Source organism: Sminthopsis crassicaudata, chromosome X (genome assembly GCF_048593235.1).
Source record: "Sminthopsis crassicaudata isolate SCR6 chromosome X, ASM4859323v1, whole genome shotgun sequence".
Taxonomy (NCBI): Eukaryota; Metazoa; Chordata; class Mammalia; order Dasyuromorphia; family Dasyuridae; genus Sminthopsis; species Sminthopsis crassicaudata.
This window is the reverse complement of record NC_133623.1, coordinates 51696726-51717076: the sequence shown is the minus strand read 5'-3', so window position 1 is coordinate 51717076 and position 20351 is coordinate 51696726. Positions and strand designations below refer to the sequence as shown.

The following is a 20351-nucleotide window of genomic DNA, read 5'->3' as shown; positions in this document are numbered from 1 at the left end:
CTAGCTGCATGACTGTAGGCAAGTCACTTAACCTTAATTACCTTCTCCAAAAACAAAAACAAAAAACCAAAAACCTAGGACTTTCCTGAAGAGGAGAGCTAGATGCTCTGAGTAGGAAAAAGCTGCCTGAATCACAGGAGCAATCTGATCATGGTCCAGCAGGGGGCAGAGGAAGAAAAAAAAATGAATTACTGACACCTTGCTCAGGGGTATTAAGACAGCTATTTGTCAGCTGACTCAGTAACAACAATAGGGCTCTGTTATCTTCCTGGGGCATCTATCAAGGATTTAACAGGAAGGTTCCCTCCCAAGATTTATAAAATTGAGGATAACTACCCAATTCCAGCAATCTTCCTGGATATAAATGACATTTCCTGAAGGAACATCAAAAATAATACTGAACATTATGGCTGAGAAAATCAAGTCCAGAAGAGAATAGGTTGTGGTTTACTGTTGCCTACTGAAGGCAGGGTTGCAGAAAAAGAGAAACTTGTTTGGGCAGTGAACAGCTGGACAAGAAGATGATGTCTGAGAATAGGGTCTGGATTTTGAGAGCAGTGCTTACAGTATAAGACTGAGAAATTCTGGCCAGAGATAGAGAACACCTAACAGAGGTTGACAATAATGTATTTTACCAGGGATCTTGCAATTCCAATCAAATCAGCTTGAAATTTAAAAAGAGAAAGGAAAGTAAAAACTGCCATATATACACACACACACACACACACACACACACACACACATACACACATACACACACATACATACACACACACAAACACAAGTTAGATTAAATATAGACAAGTGTCATACTCACATTGGAACCCAATAGGGAAAGTTTAATAAAAATACAATACAACATAGATAATGTTAATTTGAGGTTTTCTAAGTCACCACCTGGTCCTCAGGGATCCATTTCTATGTGAGTTTGACACCCCTGCTATAGAGTATCCAAAAAAAGATTTCAGACGAGCAACTGAGACACTCAGAAATTCACAGAAGACAGAATCCAAAAATAAAACTAGGAGGAAAATGTGCAACCTCAAATGTCTACATCCAAATGACCAAAGTTCAGGCAACAACAACCCAATGGAACAAATTTGACCTCACAGTTATTACTGAGACTTAGAGGGATGAAACCCATAACTGGATTATGGCTCTCTGTCCAAAAGTAAGAAATGGTGCCTCATGTTTAATCTACAGCAGATTGCTTTCTGTCTTGGACAGGAAAAAGTTTGGAACACAAGGTGTTGCAAAGGTGAATGTTGAAAACTATCTTTGCATCTATTTGGAAAATAAAATAGAATTTTAAAAAGTGGTTCATAACATTGGCACACCAAGAAGGTATAAACACGTGAGGAAATCCAGAAACCAGAGCAGAAAAGCAGAAAGGAGACAATTTGTGTAAAGATCAAAGCAAAGAGAAACGGAAGTGATTTGATCATTGGAGTGTATTGCAGACAATCTAGAAATAAATGAAAAAATAAGTCAGCAGTTTAGGAAGTAGATCACAAGCCTGACAAAGGCGTAAAAAATAGTGATAGGGGACTAGTTGTCTTAATTATTTCACCTTCAAATGTGGAAGAACCAACAAGGAAAAATTCCATTTTGAATCTTGTTCTTCCTAACAGAGAAATCTGGGGAAATTCTAACATAAAACCCGTCACGAGATAGATAGTCAGCAAACATTTAGAATGGGAAGAGATGTGACAGTACAAGGCTTCCAGTACACAATCTAACCAGATTTCCTCTGTTGACAGGATGACTTTAAAGGTAGTATGGTACAGTGGTTGGAACCAGCCTTGAAATTCAAATCTTGACTCCATTGTGTGCTGGGTATGTCACAGCAAACCAAACATTTTACCAGTTGGTACTTTATACAATTCCATTGAAACTAAAAATTGCAGAGAAAGTGCCAACCTTCACCACCAGAGGGAGTTCCTCATCTGAGAGTTTTCTACATTAAAGAAAATTCAGAGAAAGTCCTATCAAATTAATAGATGTGGGGAACAGGATGCATGTGGTTTCTCTCTAGTTTTTAGCGGAGATTTGGGTAACATCTTCTGCTACTCTTGTGAAGATGGGGAGAGAAAGAAGTTAGCCACTTTATACAATCAGCAGGATTCAGAATTGGTTAGCTGGCCATACGAGAAGAATGGTAGTTAAAGGCTGCCTCAATGTCAAGATGGCAGAAGGACCCCTGGGGATCTATCTGTACTTAGACTTATGACATTTAACATTTTTATCAGTAATTTGGATAAAGGCACAGATGACATGATCTACAGATCTATAAACACCACAGAACTGGAAGGGATGTTTAACACTCAGAATGGCAGAGTCAGGATCCAAAAGGACCTTCCTAGGCTAAAGTACTTGAGTGAGCTATTAAGATGAAATTTAATTTTTAAATCTGTATTCTTGCACTTGAGTAACAAAAAAATCAATGTCACAGGGAAAGCATGGATAGGCAACAATTGTCTTGAAAAAGATCTGAGGGTTTTAGTGGACTACAAGCTATCTGTTATGTTAATAATATAATGTAGAAGCCAAATGAGCTAACGCAACCATGGGCTACATTTAGAAGGGTCAAGTTTCCAGGATTAAGGAACTGAAAGTCCCCTTATAACTGTCCTCCTCAGAGCTCATCTGGAGTATTGTGTTCAGTTCTGGGAACCACGGTCCAACAAGGACATTGCTACGGGGGAACACATGCAGAGAAGGGTGCCCAGTGAAGAGGGCCCTTGAATTCATTCCATATAAGGAGCTGGGCATGTTTAGCCTGAACAAGAGAAAATTTAGGTCTTTATGCCAGTTACATTCAATGTTCTGAAGGACCTATAAAGAAGATGAAGATCTGTCCTGTCTGGGGGCCCCAGCGGACAAAGCCAGAAGCAGAAACTACAAAGTTTAACATCAGGAAAGGCCTCCTAACAAAGCTGACACAAAGAGGAATGGACTGCCTTGAGAGATGATAGGGTCACCTTCCCCGGGGTCTTCTCCCAACAGCTAGCCATCAATTTGGCAGGTATGTTATAATGGGGATTCCATTTGTGTAAGGGTGGGACTGGACAACCACGGCGGTCCCTTAAAAGTCTCAAATTCTGTGATTCTGAAAATCGATCAGTAGGGAGCTCATGAGCTGAGTTTCTGAGTGGATATCAAGCTACAGAATACCCTGAGCTTGCCGGGGGGCGGGGGGGGGGGGTTCTTCAAGGGGCCTCATGTGCTCCATACATAGAGACGATGATAATTATCTTAGAGTGAACAGAGACAGAAGTTCTGGCTCTGGGATGTCACTGAGGAAACTTTTTCTACCAAAGCAAGTCAGTTGGCCAACTGGGTGTTGGAGAGTGAGTGGCCTTAGGCCTTTCCAAGTTTAAGTGACTTGCCCAGAGGCACACAGCAGGAGCTCTCAGAGGGAGGGCTTAAACCTGAGTTTTCCTGGCTCTGAAGTCAGCTTTGTCCTCAATTTAGGGAACTAGATTAGGCACTCAGGAGTTGATGGTACAAAATGGAATGGATAGGAAAACAATAAAGTGGGAAAGAGAGACAGCCGGGTCAGAACAGACTGGAGTGTCCTAAGTAGGCATCCATGACAGTCAGACACTTGAGGGAACCAATATGTGGATTTTGTGCTCAGGTTAAGATTTATTCTGCTCTATGAAAAGGAAAAAGTTATCAATCTTTTTTTACTAGTAAAAAAGTAATTTTTACTAAATTATTAAGTAATTTACTAAATTCCTTTTAGATTCACTAAAGTAATCTTTAGTAAAAGATTACTAAATCTTGTTTACTATTTTACTAGTGAAAAAAAAAATACTATTTATTTTACTAGTAAAAAAAAAAATACTATTTTTTTTCCTGTGCAACAAGAGAACTGTTCGGTTCTGTACACATCCATTGGATCTAAGATATACTATAACATGTTTAACATGTATAAGACTGCTTGCCATCTAAGGGAGGGGCTGAAGGAAGGGAAGGGAAAAGTCTCAACAGAAGTGAGTACAATCGATAATGTTGTAAAAAAATTACCCAGGAATATGTACTGTCAAAAAAAAAAGTTATAATAAAAAAAGAGAGCCACATCCATTTAAAAACTATTTTACTACTTTTACTAAATACTTTTTTTTTTTACTAATTTTACATACTTTTTTTTACCATGTGTCCAGCTAAAACCTGTTATTATCATTAATACCATCTCTGTACCCCAGAAATATAAATCCTAAAGGCACTTTCAGGAAATAACTAGTCATGATGGGTAGCTAAAGGCCTACCAGCTGAAGCTAAGGATTGCCCACTTCTATGCCCCCAAGCTGGAGTTAACTCTGGAACTCCATTCACTCAATGACCTCGGTAATTATTACTTACAGTATGTAGTCTTTCCACAAGTTTCTCATCGCCAAGACAATTTTTAGTATCAAACCAGGAATCAAAATCCTATAGTGGGAGGGAAAAAATTTGCAATTAAGTATCTGTCTTTCCAAGAAATTAAATTAATATTTATTGAGATAGTTTATAGTAACTACAAATACAAGAAATAATATGATAGGTGCCATAGGAGACATCTAAATGGTTGATGGAGATGCAGAAGAAGATAGACAGGCTACGGGGAAACTGAGGTGGTAAAAGAAAGTCAAAGAAAGCTTTGAGAATGGGTAGCATGTAAGTATGAATGCTAAGTAGGCTGACCCAGAGAGAGACAGAGGGAAAGGAACCACAGGCAGGAAAGGTCAGTAGGAACATCAACAGTTGGAACCCTCAAGAAAATTAACAAAATCTAGTCCTCCATAATCTAATTTAATTCCTAATTGAAGATGATCCTAAACAATTATTTAACTATATGAACAGGTAGTGGGGAACTTCCAATCTAAGGATGCAGAAAAAAAAAGTTTTCACACAGACAAGTGAACAAAGGATTAAGCGTGTGTTAAAAACAAGAGACAATGGGCAGCAGAACTTTGTAACTGTCTACAGGCAGGTAATTTGGGCTCTGAGGAGAATCAGAATCAACCATCCAAATCCCCACACAAAAGTTCAGATCGTTAGAGCAGCAATTTATGTTTCTAGCAGAGAGTAAAGGTTATTATCATGAATCCATCAGGGACCAGATCCTAATGGCTTCAAGAAATGGATATATGAAATCCTTTAAAAACCATTCTACAGTGTGTTAGCCTGCTTGCTGAAACACTACTCAAAACACCTCAGTGGTGATTTTCCTATGTTAAATGTCTGAGCAAGTTGGCACAGGAGGGGACTTGGGCCAGCTTGGGGCAATATCACATAAGTAGGAGCAGTCACATGTCATGTACATTTAGGCGCTGGCTAACCTTGAAACCCTAAGATGAAAGAAAAAAGGCCTTTCCAGGTGTGTTCTTAAAATGGTGACGAACTTAAATTCTTAAAAATACTGTAAACTCAATCAAGTTCTGTTTTAATAAGCCCTGGCTCCCAATTTCTTTTGAAATCGTGTTATCTGGGGCAGCTAGGTGGCGCAGTGGATAGAGCACCAGCCTTGAATTCAGGAAGACCTGAGTTCAGATCTGGTCTCCGACACTTAACACTTCCTAGCTGTGTGACCCTGGGCAAGTCACTTAACCCCAGCCTCAAAAAAAAAAAAAAAAAAAGAAATGTTATCCACTAACTGTGATACACTCCAATGTGGCTCTCTGCAACAATGAGATGATTTTCAAGGCAATTCTCTAATAGATGTGAGATAGAAAGTGCCATCTGCATCCAGAGAGAGAATTATGGAGACTGAATGTGGATTGGAGCATAGTATTTTCACCTTTTGATGTTTGTTTTTCTTTCTAATTTTTTTTCCTTCTTGATCTGATTTTTCTCATGCAGCACGATGAATATGGAAATATATTTAGAAGAACTGCACATGTTTAACCTATATCCTATTGCTTGCTGTGTTAGGGAGGGGGAAGAAAAAGAGAGAGGAAGAAAAATTTGGAACACAAGATTTTGCAGAGGTGAATGTTGAAAACGATATCTGCATGTTTTGGGAAACAAAATGCTAATGAAAAAATTAGGAAGTAATAAAAAAAAAAGAACTATCATTCAACTTATAAACAGATATTTGTCCACATGAGAAAATAAAAGCACATGGCTTCAACGTACCTCTGAAGAATTGAAGACATCAGGCAACAAGAAATTGAGTAGTGCCCAGAGCTCATGCAGATTATTCTGCAATGGTGTCCCAGTCAGTAACAAGCGGTTTGTGGTCTTGAACTCCCGAATAATCTCAGAAAGCTAGAAAAATAACAGATAGATCAACAGTTCTCTTTAACAGGGTACTGAGAGATTTCTCGAAAAGCTTTATATGGAACAAAACATCAAGGAAGGTACTAGTTGGAGCACAGCAAAATGCCCATCTCTGTGCTTACAGACCACAAAGGGTACGCCCAGTAGGGAGTGTCTTCAAGTTCAGGGTTACCGAGATCAGATTTGACTCAAGGTTCAGCATCTTCCCTCATGGTCTCCTCATGGCCCACCAACCTCGTTCACCCACAAACCTGACTAACTATCCTGAGCACTATGAGGCTAAAACCAAGTCCAATTCCATGAACACCCTGTATTAAGCTCCTAAAACCTAGAGGAAACATGAAACTTAATCATCAAATGGCATTTAAGTTTTGCTGCTCAAGGGAAAAGCCAGATTATTAAAATGCTTCAAATTAACTGCTAATGATAATGGTCACATTGATAAACAATTTTTGTAATATTTGCCTGCCCTTTTCGGAATGCAACAAGCAAAGCACCACCACACTGCTTTATAATGGGCACTGTATGCAATATGAATCTCACAGGTGCCTATGAGTGGTTCTACTGCAATTCTGCTTCCCAATAAAGTATCCAAGTTGTCCAAAGAGACTATTCACCCTAACATGAAAGCAGTTTTCCCAACTACTGCCAGAAATAAATGGCAAGATTGTCAAGACATTTCATTACGATTCATAATCCTAATTTTACTTTCATAATTGCAAATGGTCAAGAAAAGATTTTTAAATCAAATAACATGCTAGCTCAATAAAAGGCAAAATTACTTTGAAATCATAATTATAAATTAGTTTATTAAATATAAGTGTTACAGCATATTAGTGTTAACTTAAATGTAAGGGAAATAAATATTCACTGCATTCCCAATACCTTTTGCATTATAAACCCCATTTAACTGTGCTCTAATCTTCAGGGATGAGTCCTAAAAAATTTGATTTTCCAACAAAAGTATATCACAATTCAAATCAACCTTTAGACACAGATTCATTATTATGACCTATCATAATCAAATAATAATAACGGTTTTTATAAAAACTTCAATAAAGAGATTGATCAGTAGCTTACCTTGGACTTTTCGTTCTTAATTCTATGAGCTTCATCAATGACTAAGTAGCGCCAATTAAATTTTTTGAACAAGACCTTTTCTTTGATTACCATTTCAAATGATGTGACACATACATCCCACTCTCCTGGTATTATTGTATCACGAATAAAAGCAGCCTGTTACAGAATAAATTTGTTTACATTAGAATGTCATTATATAAGATTATTGGTAAATTCTTTCCAAATCATGTATTTTTAGCAAGCACCAGAGGATGCTTCTGGGAAAACTGAATAGACTATGGCCCAAAAAAAAAGGCGGGGGGGTGGTTTGAAGCCTCATATTATACAACAGAAAGAACCCTAACTGGACAAGTTGCCTAAGTATTTTTAAAAATCATTTAAAATGGCAAATAAAAGGGAAAATATACTTGTTTCAACTACAGAGGGAAAGGAAAGTTTTATTAAATAAATAGAAGAAAACATTAGAGACAAAAATCAAGGAGCTTGATTATATAAAATGCTTTGGGGAGGAGTTAATGAAAAACCTTTAAAATTAAAAGAAAACAGATTGGTTTAAAAATTGTTTTTAATATACCAGAAAAAATATTCAGAATCTACAAAGGAACTATTGCCCAGCTGTAAGACTGATAACACACAATCCCCAGTGTGAATTGTCAAGGGACATAAATTGTGAAGGAATAAATACAAACTATTAGTAATCTCGTGAAAATATGCTCAAACTTCCCAATAATCAGAGAAACGCATACCAAGACAACCTGAAGATGCTACCTTATATCTACGAGAACTATTAAATTCAATGTTGTCATGGCTGCAGTGGATTATTTTGGTACAATAAAAATATAATCATAATTCAGAAGTATATGGGAAAGGGTCTAAAAGGGTCTATAAGAAGATAAAGAATAAAAAAGAGACCCAAAGCTTTAAATACCCACTAAAGATATACAAAAAAAGGAGGGGAAGAAAAAGAAGGCAGGAAAACAGGCCCCAAGGAGACAGACTATTCTCCTAGAGGAGAATAGCCAGTTTGCTAATTCCCTTGAAGGGAGAGGGAGGAGAATGTTTGTTTGAAGGTTGCCTTTCCCTACCTTAGAAGGTACTGGAAATACAGTGGCCTTTAATGGCTCCAATCCCACTGCTGATTGGACAGAAGCTTTGACTTGCTCCATTTTCTGACTTGAGTAGATTCTTTCAGTTCTGCCTTTTTACAGGCTCAGTGATTTGGGTAAGATTTTTCTCCTTGTTTTAGGTTTGCTGGATTGTTTTTGTTTTGTTTTGTTTTGTTTTTTAGCCAAAGGCCAAATATACAAATACTTTCAGTTAACAAAAGTCAGTCTCAACAATTAAAAAAGAATTCTGTCTACTTTAGTAACTCCAAACATTTTAGAACCTAAAGTCTGAGAAAACATGCTCCCTGGTCTCTACAAGAGTAAATTTTACATTTTATAAATATAAATTTATATTCGGGTAGCTTCTTTTAAAAAAATGCAAGTGCTAATATCTACCAGTGAATGGAAACTGATGTCTGATGGGAGGGAAAAAGGGCAGAGGGAGAATTAGCAGGAAAAAAAAGGAACAAAGTTGGCAAGTTGGCATGGATCCAAACAATGAAAAGGCAGGATGACAAAAGCAAGAACGGGGTATCAAGAACCTAAAACCAAGCTAACTCGATGGGATCAAGATGAATGATCCAGATAGAACGGGAGTTGAAGAACTCACTAAAATAGTTCAAATAATCACAAGGCTGATTATTTAGGTTAATATTATGGAATAATGTCTAGGGAAGGTAGAAAAAATGGTGAAAGAGAAAGTGATATATAATATAGTATATATCTCATGGCAAAGATGTTTAAAACAGTTTTGACCAAAAATTAGAAGAACAGATCAAGGGTAAATAGGGAAAGTCCTTCCTGTGCCCAGAATCAGAATAGGGCTAGCTAAACCCAAGACTAGAGAACATGAAGGGATGTGAGCTAATGTTTTCAATCCCAAGCAAGCCAACAATCAGGGTTAAATTGACTGAAAAAAATCAAAGCTCCCATACCCTGAAGGCCGGATCTGATAGAGGTCAGAAGGAATCCTGAGAAATTAACATGAGGCAGTGAAGGACTATGGGGAGAAGGGCCAGTCTAATACAGTAAGACTACAATCCTGCTGAGTAACTCAACTTAACCAGTAGGACTTTTTCTATAGTCAATGAAAAATAACCGTGAAAATTCATTCAACTTCCATGCAACTATTCATGGAAAGTCTCCCAAGTACAAAGGTGTTGATTAAACTAAGGAGAGATATGGAAAAGCTTGGTTTGGGGAGGGAGGGTGTGGCCATTTTAGCCAAGTGAAAATCTGACTTTGTGATTTGTGCCACCTGCTGCTTCTTCCATATTTTACACAGCATGTGATTTTAGTCTTTTTTCATTTAAAAGAATTAAAATTATGTTTTAAGAGGTCTCAACCCTTACATCATAACAGTCCAACCTCTCTATTTTTTTCAGCTAAGGGCACAGAGGGGAAATCACTTTCCCAAACTTCTACAAATCAGAAATGAATCTGACACTCAGGCCCATGTTTTGAGCATACCATGTTGTTCTAGAGATATGTAAATAGGTCATAAAACCCAGAAGCCAATCAAGACGTTGCATTCTTGAAGGGCTGGTTGGTACTACACATGGATGGTGAGGGTTAACCCTATCGATTTCCCCAAAGCAGCTATCCCAGAAAACATCTAACTTTGATTACTGAAATAATGACTTTTGACAACACTGGGAGGGGGGGGTGATGGAGGGGGAGACCATAAACACTGAAAGCGAAATAACAGGGAAAAATAATCCTGGATGAGTTAACATTTCTCTAATTAATAATATACCTATGTCATTCTTACCTGCCTCCTCTGGAGGCCCATTTGTTATTATGCTAGGGCCTGCTGGACATGATAAAGGTGGGACTAAGTTATTCTACGCAATGAGGCCATGCTTTGTGTCAAGGACCCTTCCCCACCTGTAGTCTGCTCCAATCCTGGGAGAGGTGGTTGTAGAAGGGAGAAGCTCAACAGAGAACCATTAAGAACTACTATTTTGGAATGTTGCATTGTATAAGAGGCCACATTTGAAAAGACTGTATCTAGAGGAAGATCAATATGTTAATAATGCAGATAGATGCAGATGAGGGAAGAGGTTCAATACCCTGGAGACCTGAAAGTCAGAATGGATCCCACGCCCACCCCTCGGGTGCCTAATTTAATTCTTCAGGTAGAGAAGAGAAGAAAAGAACCTCTAGTTCCAGATTCATACGCTGAGTATTTTAGTATATGAATGTTTTATAAAATTAAGTCTAAATCAAGGAATTTTTCTCAAGATAAAATGGAGAGAATTACATAATTCATTGTATTCCATACTTTGGAGTATAGTTCTTTATAACCCACAAAGAACAGAGTGAATCCTTTATCTGAACTCTGTTCTCTAGAGGCAGAATCCTGAGACAAGAAGAGGTACCTATGTTCTCCAGGGCTGGCTGTTCCATTCGATATTTGTGCAAAAGCAATTACACATCAAAGTACTAAGTCAACTGCTTATTAACGGGATGTGTTCCTAAAACTAGGCCAGCAGGATGGTATACACAGTTGAAAAGTATCGATGCGGCTGCAAAAGACAGAGTCTGCTAGTCCAGGACAAGGCTAATTAAAAACCAAGCCTCCTCACCAAAAGGTTGGCCATTAGCGGAAGAATTCTTTGGTCACAGCCATAAAACAGTTGACAACAGAAGCCATCGGTCTTGCTGGATTCTGTTTAGCTTCTGCTGTGATGATGACAGAGTCAAAAAAAAAAAAAAGAGAGAGAGATCCTACACAGGACCGTGGCCCTAGAGCTAGAGGGGGACCTCGGACACCAGCTGGTTCCATTTTACAGAAAAAGAAACTGAAGGCCAAATAGTAGAAATTACTTACCCAACTTCACCAACAGGAGCATAGCTCTAGAGCTGGAAGGAACCTCAGAGGCATCTAGTCCAATCCCTCATTTGACAGATGAGGAAATTGAGGCCCAGGGAAGGGAAGTGACTGGTTTAAAGTCACGCACAGTCTTGGTATTAGAGAGAAGATCTGAAACCAGGTCCTCAGATTCCAGAGCCAGTTTTTCCCCTTGTACCACGCTGCCATTCAAGTAGAGACTGTTGAGAATCATACAGTATTTAGGCCATCTAAAAACATGAACTACTGGTCCCCTAAATGTGAGATTTTTGTTCAAAAAGCAGTCAATACCCTACAGGTATCCAAAAAACCCTTCTGGTAACAAAACCACATACATATGACAGTCTTGCTATTAATCAAAGCAGAAAACAAAAGCTCCGGCTTTTGAAGAGTCCAAAGAAGTCAGCTGGGTTGCTTTTACCATCTACCCAAAGGCAACAAGACATCATTTCATGGACTATTTAATTAGTTCAGGTGCAGAATTGGGATTACAAAATCAAAAAAGACTAAAGGCCTAAGTAATCTACAAAAAATATCACACTTCATTATCCTACAACCTACCTCCAAGAAAGCTCCAAGTAACAGAGGGTCAAAGGGCATGTATACAGTTTTGAAAAGAACAGCAAATTATCAGCAACCGTGTAAAATACTGGTCCAAATTACAAATAGAAAGAGAAAGGCAGGGGAGACAGCTAGATGGCACAGTGAATAGAGCACCGGCCCTGAAGTCAGGAAGACCCGAGTTCAAATCCGGCCTCAAGACACTTAACACTTCCTAGCTGTGTGACCCTGGGTAAGTCAGCTCCAATGACCTCAGCAAAAATAAATAAATAAAATAATAATTATTAATTAATTAATTAATAGTAGAGAAAAGCACAGTGAAATTACTAATGTCTCACCTAATTCCCTCAAAGTATCAAGGATGAGTTTTTTAAAAATATGGAAATAGTCAATATTGGAGAAGCTATGTGAAGTCTCTCCACTCTAATTCATCCCCATTCAGCTACCCAAAGGATTTCCCTAAATTGTAGATCTCACTGTATCACCAACCCAAACCCTCACTCAATAAACTCCAGTCCCTATTACCTCTAGGATCAAATATAGAATCCTTTCCTTGGCATTCAAAGCCTTTTATAGCCTAGTTCCCTCCAACCTTTCCAGTCTTCTTAGGCCTTACACCCTACTCCATATGCTCTTCCAGCCAGTGACACAGACCTCCTGGCTATTCCAGGACCAAGATACTGCATCTCTTGGCTCCAGGCAGTTTTCCTGGCTGTCACCCCATTCCTGGCTTGTTCTCTTGATTTCTATCTCATGGTTTCCCTGGCTTCCTTCAAATCCCAAACAAAATGCCATCTTCTACAGGAAGCTTTGCCCAACCCCTCTTGATTCCAGTGCCTTCCAACTGTTATTTTCTATGCATCCCATATGTCGTTTATTGGTACATATCTGTTTTCTTGTTGTGTCCCCCAACAGACCATGAGCTCCTTGAGGGCAGGTTCTGCCTTTGGCCCCTTTTAGTATCCCCAGGGCCTAGCACACAGTAAGAACTTAATAAATGTTTACTGATTGACAATGCACTGTTGCAGCTATGAATCTGACAATTCTCTTAAAACAATTCGGCCTTTTGTGAAAAGAGTAACTGAACTGTTCACATCCTTGATCCAGCAATCCCAATACCAAATGAAAATCCCAAGTGTATCAAAAACAAAAAAATGGGTTCCATACACACTGAAATAATTAGAGCAGCACTTAGGCATTAATCAATTGGGAGATGGCTAAAGAAGTCATGCTATATAAACGTAACAACACTCTTTGTGTGATAAAAAAACAATACCGAGAAAACAGAGAAACATGGGAAGACCTATATAAACTGATACAGAGCAAAGAGAGTCAAGCCATGAATAAATGGATGACTGTAACATTAAACAATGATTACAGTAATTTTAACAAAGACAACACTAAAAGACACCTTAAATAAGATTAAAAAGTAACAACTAATTTCTGTTCCAGAGAACCAATTTTGCAAACAAACCTCCTTTCTCTGAGCACCAACAGATAACTATGCTATCTGATGTTGTCACTGTGCTGTCACAAAACCTATTGGTTTTGGCAAGACATCTTTCAGCTTCTGTGGAAACTTAAGCCCTAAGGCACACAGTCAGAGGGCCAAGCGGTTCCAGGATGAGAAGAACTCTTAATTTTTAACTCAGAAAAGCTCAATGATGAGGAAATGATGTTTACAGTAAAATGGTATGGTATAAAAACAAAAGATAAAATGAAAACCTTTGAAAAGGTTTTTATTGACAGCTTTCACCTTCCCGTCCAAATGCATCCCTTTACCCACCCCTAACTCAGTCATCTCTGGCAACAAAGAATTAAAAAAGAAGCAAGGGGAAAACAGCAGTTCAACAAAACTAAATCTTACAACATAATAGTGTACCGCTTCCAAAAAAAAAGAAGGGGTACATTCATTCTGTCTCTTCAGGTTCAAGCTGAACCTTCATAATTTTATAGTGTTCTGTTTTGGGTTTGGGTTGCCGTGGCTCTTTTCATTTACATTATGGAGGTATCATGTATACTGTTTTCATCAGAGCCGTATCAGTTCAGGTCAATCTTCCCATGCTTCTCTGAATTCTTCATAGTCATCATTTCTGACAGCATAGAAACAGTTTATTGCATTTATAAACCACAACTTGTTTAGTCATTTCCCAATTAAGCAATCAAGAAGTATATTAATTAAGCAACTACTGTATACCAGGCATTGTGGTGGGAATCCGAATACAAAGAATGAAATAATCTCTACTTGTATAGAGTTTACTTTCAAATGGGAGAGACAACAAGTAAGTGTAAAAATATACACATTATAAATAGTGAATAAATTACAAGTAATTTAGGAGGAAGGCACAAGCAGTTGGGGGGCATAAAATCAATAGACTTTATGCAGAAGATGTTACATGGGGTTGGAGCAGTTGTGAGCTGATCCAACCATTCTGAAGAACATTTTGGAACTATATTCAAAGGGCTATCAAACTGGGATCCAACAATAGCACTACTAGGTCTATATCCCAAAAGTATCCAAGAAAAAGGTAAAGAACCTAGTTGTACAAAAATACTGATAGCAGCTCTTTTTGTGGTGGCAAAGGACTGGGAAATTGAGAGAATATCAAGCAACTGGGGAATGACTGAACACACTGTGGAATATGATTCTGATGGAATAGTGGGGTATTAAAAGAAACAAAAAGAAGGACGATTCAAAACTTACATGAAGTGATGCAAAGTGAAATGAGCAGAAGCAGCAGAACAGTGTACATAGTAAATGGTGACCTACTGGAAATAAATTAGCTATTGTCAGCAAAACAATAATCCAAGACCATCTCCAGAGAAAGAACTGGTAGAGCTTGAAGGCAGATAAAAGAAACTTTTTCTTGACAATGATACAAAGGACTCATGATGAAAAATGCTGTCTCCCTCCAGATTAAGAAGTAATGGAGGGGGAGCAAGGTGACACAGTGGATAGAGCACCAGCCCTGAAGTCAGGAGGACCTGAGTTCAAATCTGGCCTCAGACCCTTAAAATTTCCTAGCTGTGTGACCCTGGGCAAGTCACTTAATCCCAATTGCCTCAGGCCCCCTCCCTGCAAAAAATAATTAATTAAAAAAAAAGAACTAATAGAGTGTGAATGCAGATTAAAACACGTTTCTGTTAACTTTCTTTATATTCTTGAATTTTCTGGTTTCTTTTCTTTGTAACATAGTTAATATAGAAAGATTTTGCATAACTATACATGAATAATCTAGATCAAATTGCTTAGCTTCTTCACAGTGGGGGGAGAGGAAACACAGAGAGAATTTGGAACTCAATTTTTTAAAATGTTAAACAACTCTTTTTGTAGTGGCAAGTAATTGGAAATTGAGCGGATGCCCATCAGCTAGAAAATGGTTGAATAAGTTATGATATAAAAATGTAATGGAATATTATTGTTCTCTAAAAAAAATAACCAGCAGGATGATTTCAGAAAGGCCTGAAAAGACTTACATGAACTGATGCTAAGAAGTGAGTACAGCCAAAAGAACATTATACACAGCAACAGCAAGATCATGGGCTGATTCATTGTGCTGGACTTGGCTCTTTTCTACAATGACCCAAGGCAATTCCAATAGACTTATGATGGAAAAAGCCACCCACATCCAGAGAGAAAACTATGGACACTGAATGTGGATCAAAGCATAGGATTTCTTTTCTTTTCTTTTCTTTTTTTTAAATGGCGGTGGTAGTGTTTGCTTGTTTTTTTCCTTCTTTCTCATGTTTTTTTTTTACTTTACTCTGATTTTTCTTGTGCAGCACAATGAATATAGAAATATGTTTAGAAAAATTGCCTATAAATTTAATCTGCATTGGACTGCTTGCTGTCAGTGGGAGAGGGAGCTAAGGAGAAAAATTTGGAACACAAGGTTTTTGTATGGGTGAATGTTGAAAACGATCTTTGCAAGTATTTGGAAAAATGAAGTTATTATAAAAAAAGAAAAAGTGAATGCTAAAAACTGAAAAAGAAAATTTAATCCTCAGAGGAAAAAAATAAGATACTTCACGAGGCACATCTTAAAAAGACAGAATGACTCTGTGAGGAAAAGGCAAAAGACAGCATATTCAGGCACAGGCATAGAGATCAAGTGGGAAGAACTAAGAGAATATCAGTTTAGGTGAATCCCAAAGTGTAAGAGGAATAGCAATGTCCAATCAGTCTGGGAAGATAGGTTAGGCTCATGTGGTATAGGGCTTTCAAAGCTAAAGTGATGAGTGTCTATTTTGTCCTAGAGGCTGGAATCAACTGAGTAAGAAAATGGTCAGATGAGCATTTCAGGAAAATGGCTTTCATAACAATGTGTGAGATGCACTGGAGAGGGGAGAGACTTGGGTCAGAGAGAACAGTTAGAAGACAATTGCAATCGCCCAGCTGAGAGATGACAAGGATCTGAATGAAGGTTATAACCAGGTGGTGAATTAAGTTACAGATTTTATGAAGGTAGAAACACAGCAAGATATACAACCGATAGCATATTTGGGGTAAGGAATCAAGGATGATGCTGAGATCACAAACTTGGGAAAATGAAGGATGATGGAAATAAGGACATTTAAAGGAGGGGAGATCTATTTAGGGGAGAAGAGATAATGGGTTCAGTTTTCAATATTTTGAGCTTAAGATTTCTCCCAGAATGCCATCCATATCCAGAGAGAGAACTACTGAGATCGAATGTGGATCAAAGCATAGTATTCTCACCTTTTTGTTGTTGTTAGTTTGCTTGGTTGTTTTCTTTCTCTTGATTTTTTCCCCTTTGATCTGATTTTTCTTGCACAACATGACAGATTTGGAAATATGTTTAAAAGAATTGCACATATTTGACCTATAGCAGATTGCCTGCTGTCTTTGGGAGGAGGAAGATAAAAGGGGAAAGAGAGAAAAATTTGGAACACAAAGTTTTACAGAAATTAATGCTGAAAACTATCTGCATGTATTTGGCAAAATAAATTTCTACTGGGGAAAAAATACTTCTCCAGGATATCCAATTTAAAATGCTATTAGGAAAGATAAGAGCTGGAATCAAAGATCTAGGATCTAAACCTGGATACACTGACAGTTAATCCATGGGAGTTTATGCAGTTACTGAGAGTATGTGATACAGAGAAGAGATGAGGGTTTAGGACAGAACCTGGGGAAATACCCACAGTTGGGGGCACAATGTATGTAGAATGAATCAGCAAATGACACTAAGGAGTGCTTAGAGAGGCAAAAAGTAAACAACAAAAAAGTGTCACAAAAACCAGGAGGGGGCAGTATCCAAGCAGGAAGGGTAGGTGACAGTGTCAAATGCATCAGATAAGAGTTAGGACTGGACCAAGATCATCAGATTTGGCATTAAGAGACCATTAGTAATTTTCAAGAAGTTTTCATTGACTCATAAGATCAAAAAACAGATTATGAAAAGATAAGGAGTAAGGGAAGAGGAACAAAGGCAGCAAATATAGAACTTTTTCAAGGAATTTTACTGAGAAAGAGAAGAGAAACAAGACCAAAGGAAGATTTATTTTGTTTCGTTTTGGTTTTTGCTGAGGCAATGGGGGTCAAGTGACTTGCCCAGGGTCACACAGCTAGGAAGTGTGAAGTGTCTGAGGCCAGATTTGAACTCAGGTCCTCCTGACTTCAAGGATGGCGCTCTATGTACCGCACCAACTAGCTGCCCCGTGAAGTTTTTTGTTTTTTTTTTAAAGACGGACATATTTGAAGACAATAAAGAAGAAAGCAATTGATAATAAAAGGTTGAGGATTTGAGGACTGAGGAAAGGAATGATGTAGTCTACTGGAGAAAAAGGGGGCAGTGGGATGAAATCAAGGACAAATGGAGAAAGACTGGTTTTAGCAAAAAGGGCCATTTTTCCATCAGAGATTGGGGGAAAGAATGAGTAGAAGTTAAAATCAATGGGGTCTGAGATGAATAGAATAATAGAAAACATAGCTCACAATGCAGGTTCTTAACTTTTCTCAGTAAAGTAAGAGGCAGAGTCCTCAGTTAAGGGAAGAAGAGGGGGGAGAGCTTAAGTAGGAAAAAAATAGCTTCTGAAGGAAAAGAAACAGGCAATTAAATAGGGGGAAATCAAAGGACTCCTTTGACCCAGTGAGAGCCCAGATGAAGTTGGAGAATAGGAATTTGTAATGTACTGCTGTGATTTCCTCTAGCTTCTACAGGGGTTCATGAAGAAGAGCAGAAGAGATTGATGGTAAAAGGAATTCAGGGCTGAGGTTTAGCAAAAGAAGAGTGGTTACAGGACAAGGGCAAAAAAAGATTCAAGAGCAGAAGACAATTGAGAACTGAAATGGCTAACAAATGGGCTGAGGTTGAAAGGGAGGAGTGACATGAGAGCAGGAGTAATGACCTGAAAAAATACTGGAGGGAAAGGAGGTTTTGATGAGCTTCTATTTTGTTTCCAAATCCTTGTCACTATAAATATGCTGGTGCATACAGAACCTTTCTTTCTATCTTCGACTTCCTTAGGATATATCGCTAAGCAATGGATCAACAGGCATGAATTAGAATTCTAGTCACTTTTTTCCCATCACTGCAAATCTTCCCAACCTCATCCCATAAATTTAGAAGCTTTTTTAATGAGAATTGGAACAGCAAAAAAAATCTCAAAACCTGAACTTGACTAATATCTTGGAAAGAAAATGGCAAGTTGCCAACATTTGAGTGATTTCAGACATTACTTACTATCTGTGTTTCTAGTCAGAACATGATCTGGACAGATGTCCACAAAAAATCCCAAATCAGAATAAAGGATACAGAAAAGATGCTATGTGCAAATATAAAAGCTCCTACCCAATCAATGTAAATAAATTTTGACTATGGAAAATGGATAAAAGTAAAGACATTGGCTGCTCTTCCCTAGAAAAGTTTAACCAATATAAAAAAGTTACCACAACAAAGAGGTCAAAAGAGTCTCCATACTGTTTCAATGAGGAAACCCTTGATCTCTTTGCCAAAAAGAGCAAGTCAGGACAATTCAAATTTGTATAAACTCCTGCAAAATATTACAGAGAAAGATGACAAGATTGCAAACAGAATCACCTAGCAAAATAATTAAAAGTCTTAGAAAGAAAAACACTAAAAATTCTCTGCAAGACACACCTAAGCTAAATGGTCCCACAATTATGTATTTAAGAAACTAGAGCACAACACGAAGATGAATTACTATCTCTTTCAATATTGTACTGTTGTATTGCTATTGCTACCTGTTCTTATCATCAAGGCCATAATACCGGGAGCACTTGGTAAATTTCCTTAAGAAGAGATGGAGACTTGTAAGTGAAACAATAGTATGATAATAATGAGTTCAAAATTGCTTTTATGTTTGGCCTTCCCCCCAAAATAATCATAGATGGGTCATTATCTTGCAAGGACATTGCTATTAAGGTGCCCCAGGGATTCATGCTTGACCCTGGGCTATTTAACAATATTATCAACAATTTAGATAAAGTCAGAGGCATGTTTATCACATATTCAGGTAACCAAAAGATAAAAGGGAAAGCTAACATATTAGATGACATAAAGAAGATAAGAAGAAATCGTAGGCTGCAACACTGGACTAAATCTAAGAAAACAAATATAAAAGGGGGAAATGTAAGGTCTTATACTTGAGATAAAAAAATGAGGTCCATAAGTACAAGTTGGGGGGAGGTGGAAGAAGACAAGCAATTAGTCTCAGAGATCTGTAAACAGTGGGCTTGGTCTAAGTCCACAATATCATATGACAACCAGAAAAGTAAATGCCATTTTATATATTAAATATGTATATAATATATGTATACAATATAGACATTAAAAGAGGTGTAGAGTCCAGGACTTGGGAGGTGATAAATTTGCTGTGCTCAGTCCCAGTCAGAGCCTTTCTGGAGTAAGTTAGCAATTCAGTGATAGACTATGCAAAGGAGGACAACCAAGATAGTGAAGAAGTTCCAATTCATGCCGTGAAGATGGGTTGGAGGAACTGGGTATATTTTTATCTTGGAGAAGAGAAGATTTTGGGAAGTGTAGAGAGAAAAAGGAGAGCTATCTTCAAGCATTTGAAAGGCGATCTTGGGAACACAGATTTGATTCTATAAAAGTCAAAGATTTAGAGATAGAAGGGCCAGAGGAGGTCACATTCTGCTTTGTCCCAGAGGGCAGAACTAAGAACAATAGGGAAAAGAGGTAAAGAGGTACTTGAGGCTAAATGTAGAGGGGAAACTGCCTAAAAATAGAGGTTCTCCAAGAATGGACAAAGTTGCCTTGGGAGGTCGGAGGTACCTGCTTTCTCCTGGTACCAACAGCTTTACATTTTCAGGTAAAAGCTGGCTGCTCACTCTGGAGATGCTGTGGAAGGGATTTCTGCTCAGGTATGAATTTGACTATCAGGCCTCTTCCAATTCAGAGACTCCAGAAGAATGAATCCACCACATTTAGATTAACCCCTTGGTACCAAATGAGAAATCAGAAACGGCGTTCAAG

General features: G+C 38.1%; 1 protein-coding gene across 3 annotated transcripts in view; it reads right to left on the bottom strand.

Annotated features, from left to right (window-relative positions):
• SMARCA1 (SNF2 related chromatin remodeling ATPase 1) overlaps positions 1-20351 on the bottom strand; it is a 118575-nt gene that overhangs the window by 72288 nt on the left and 25936 nt on the right. For all 3 annotated transcript variants that reach the window (XM_074277582.1, XM_074277581.1, XM_074277583.1), the window contains 3 exons: positions 7348-7503; positions 6124-6255; positions 4369-4437 (listed from right to left, as the gene is read on the bottom strand). In XM_074277582.1, the coding sequence (XP_074133683.1) occupies positions 4369-4437; positions 6124-6255; positions 7348-7503 (357 nt within the window). The remainder of the gene's footprint in view (positions 1-4368; positions 4438-6123; positions 6256-7347; positions 7504-20351) is intronic.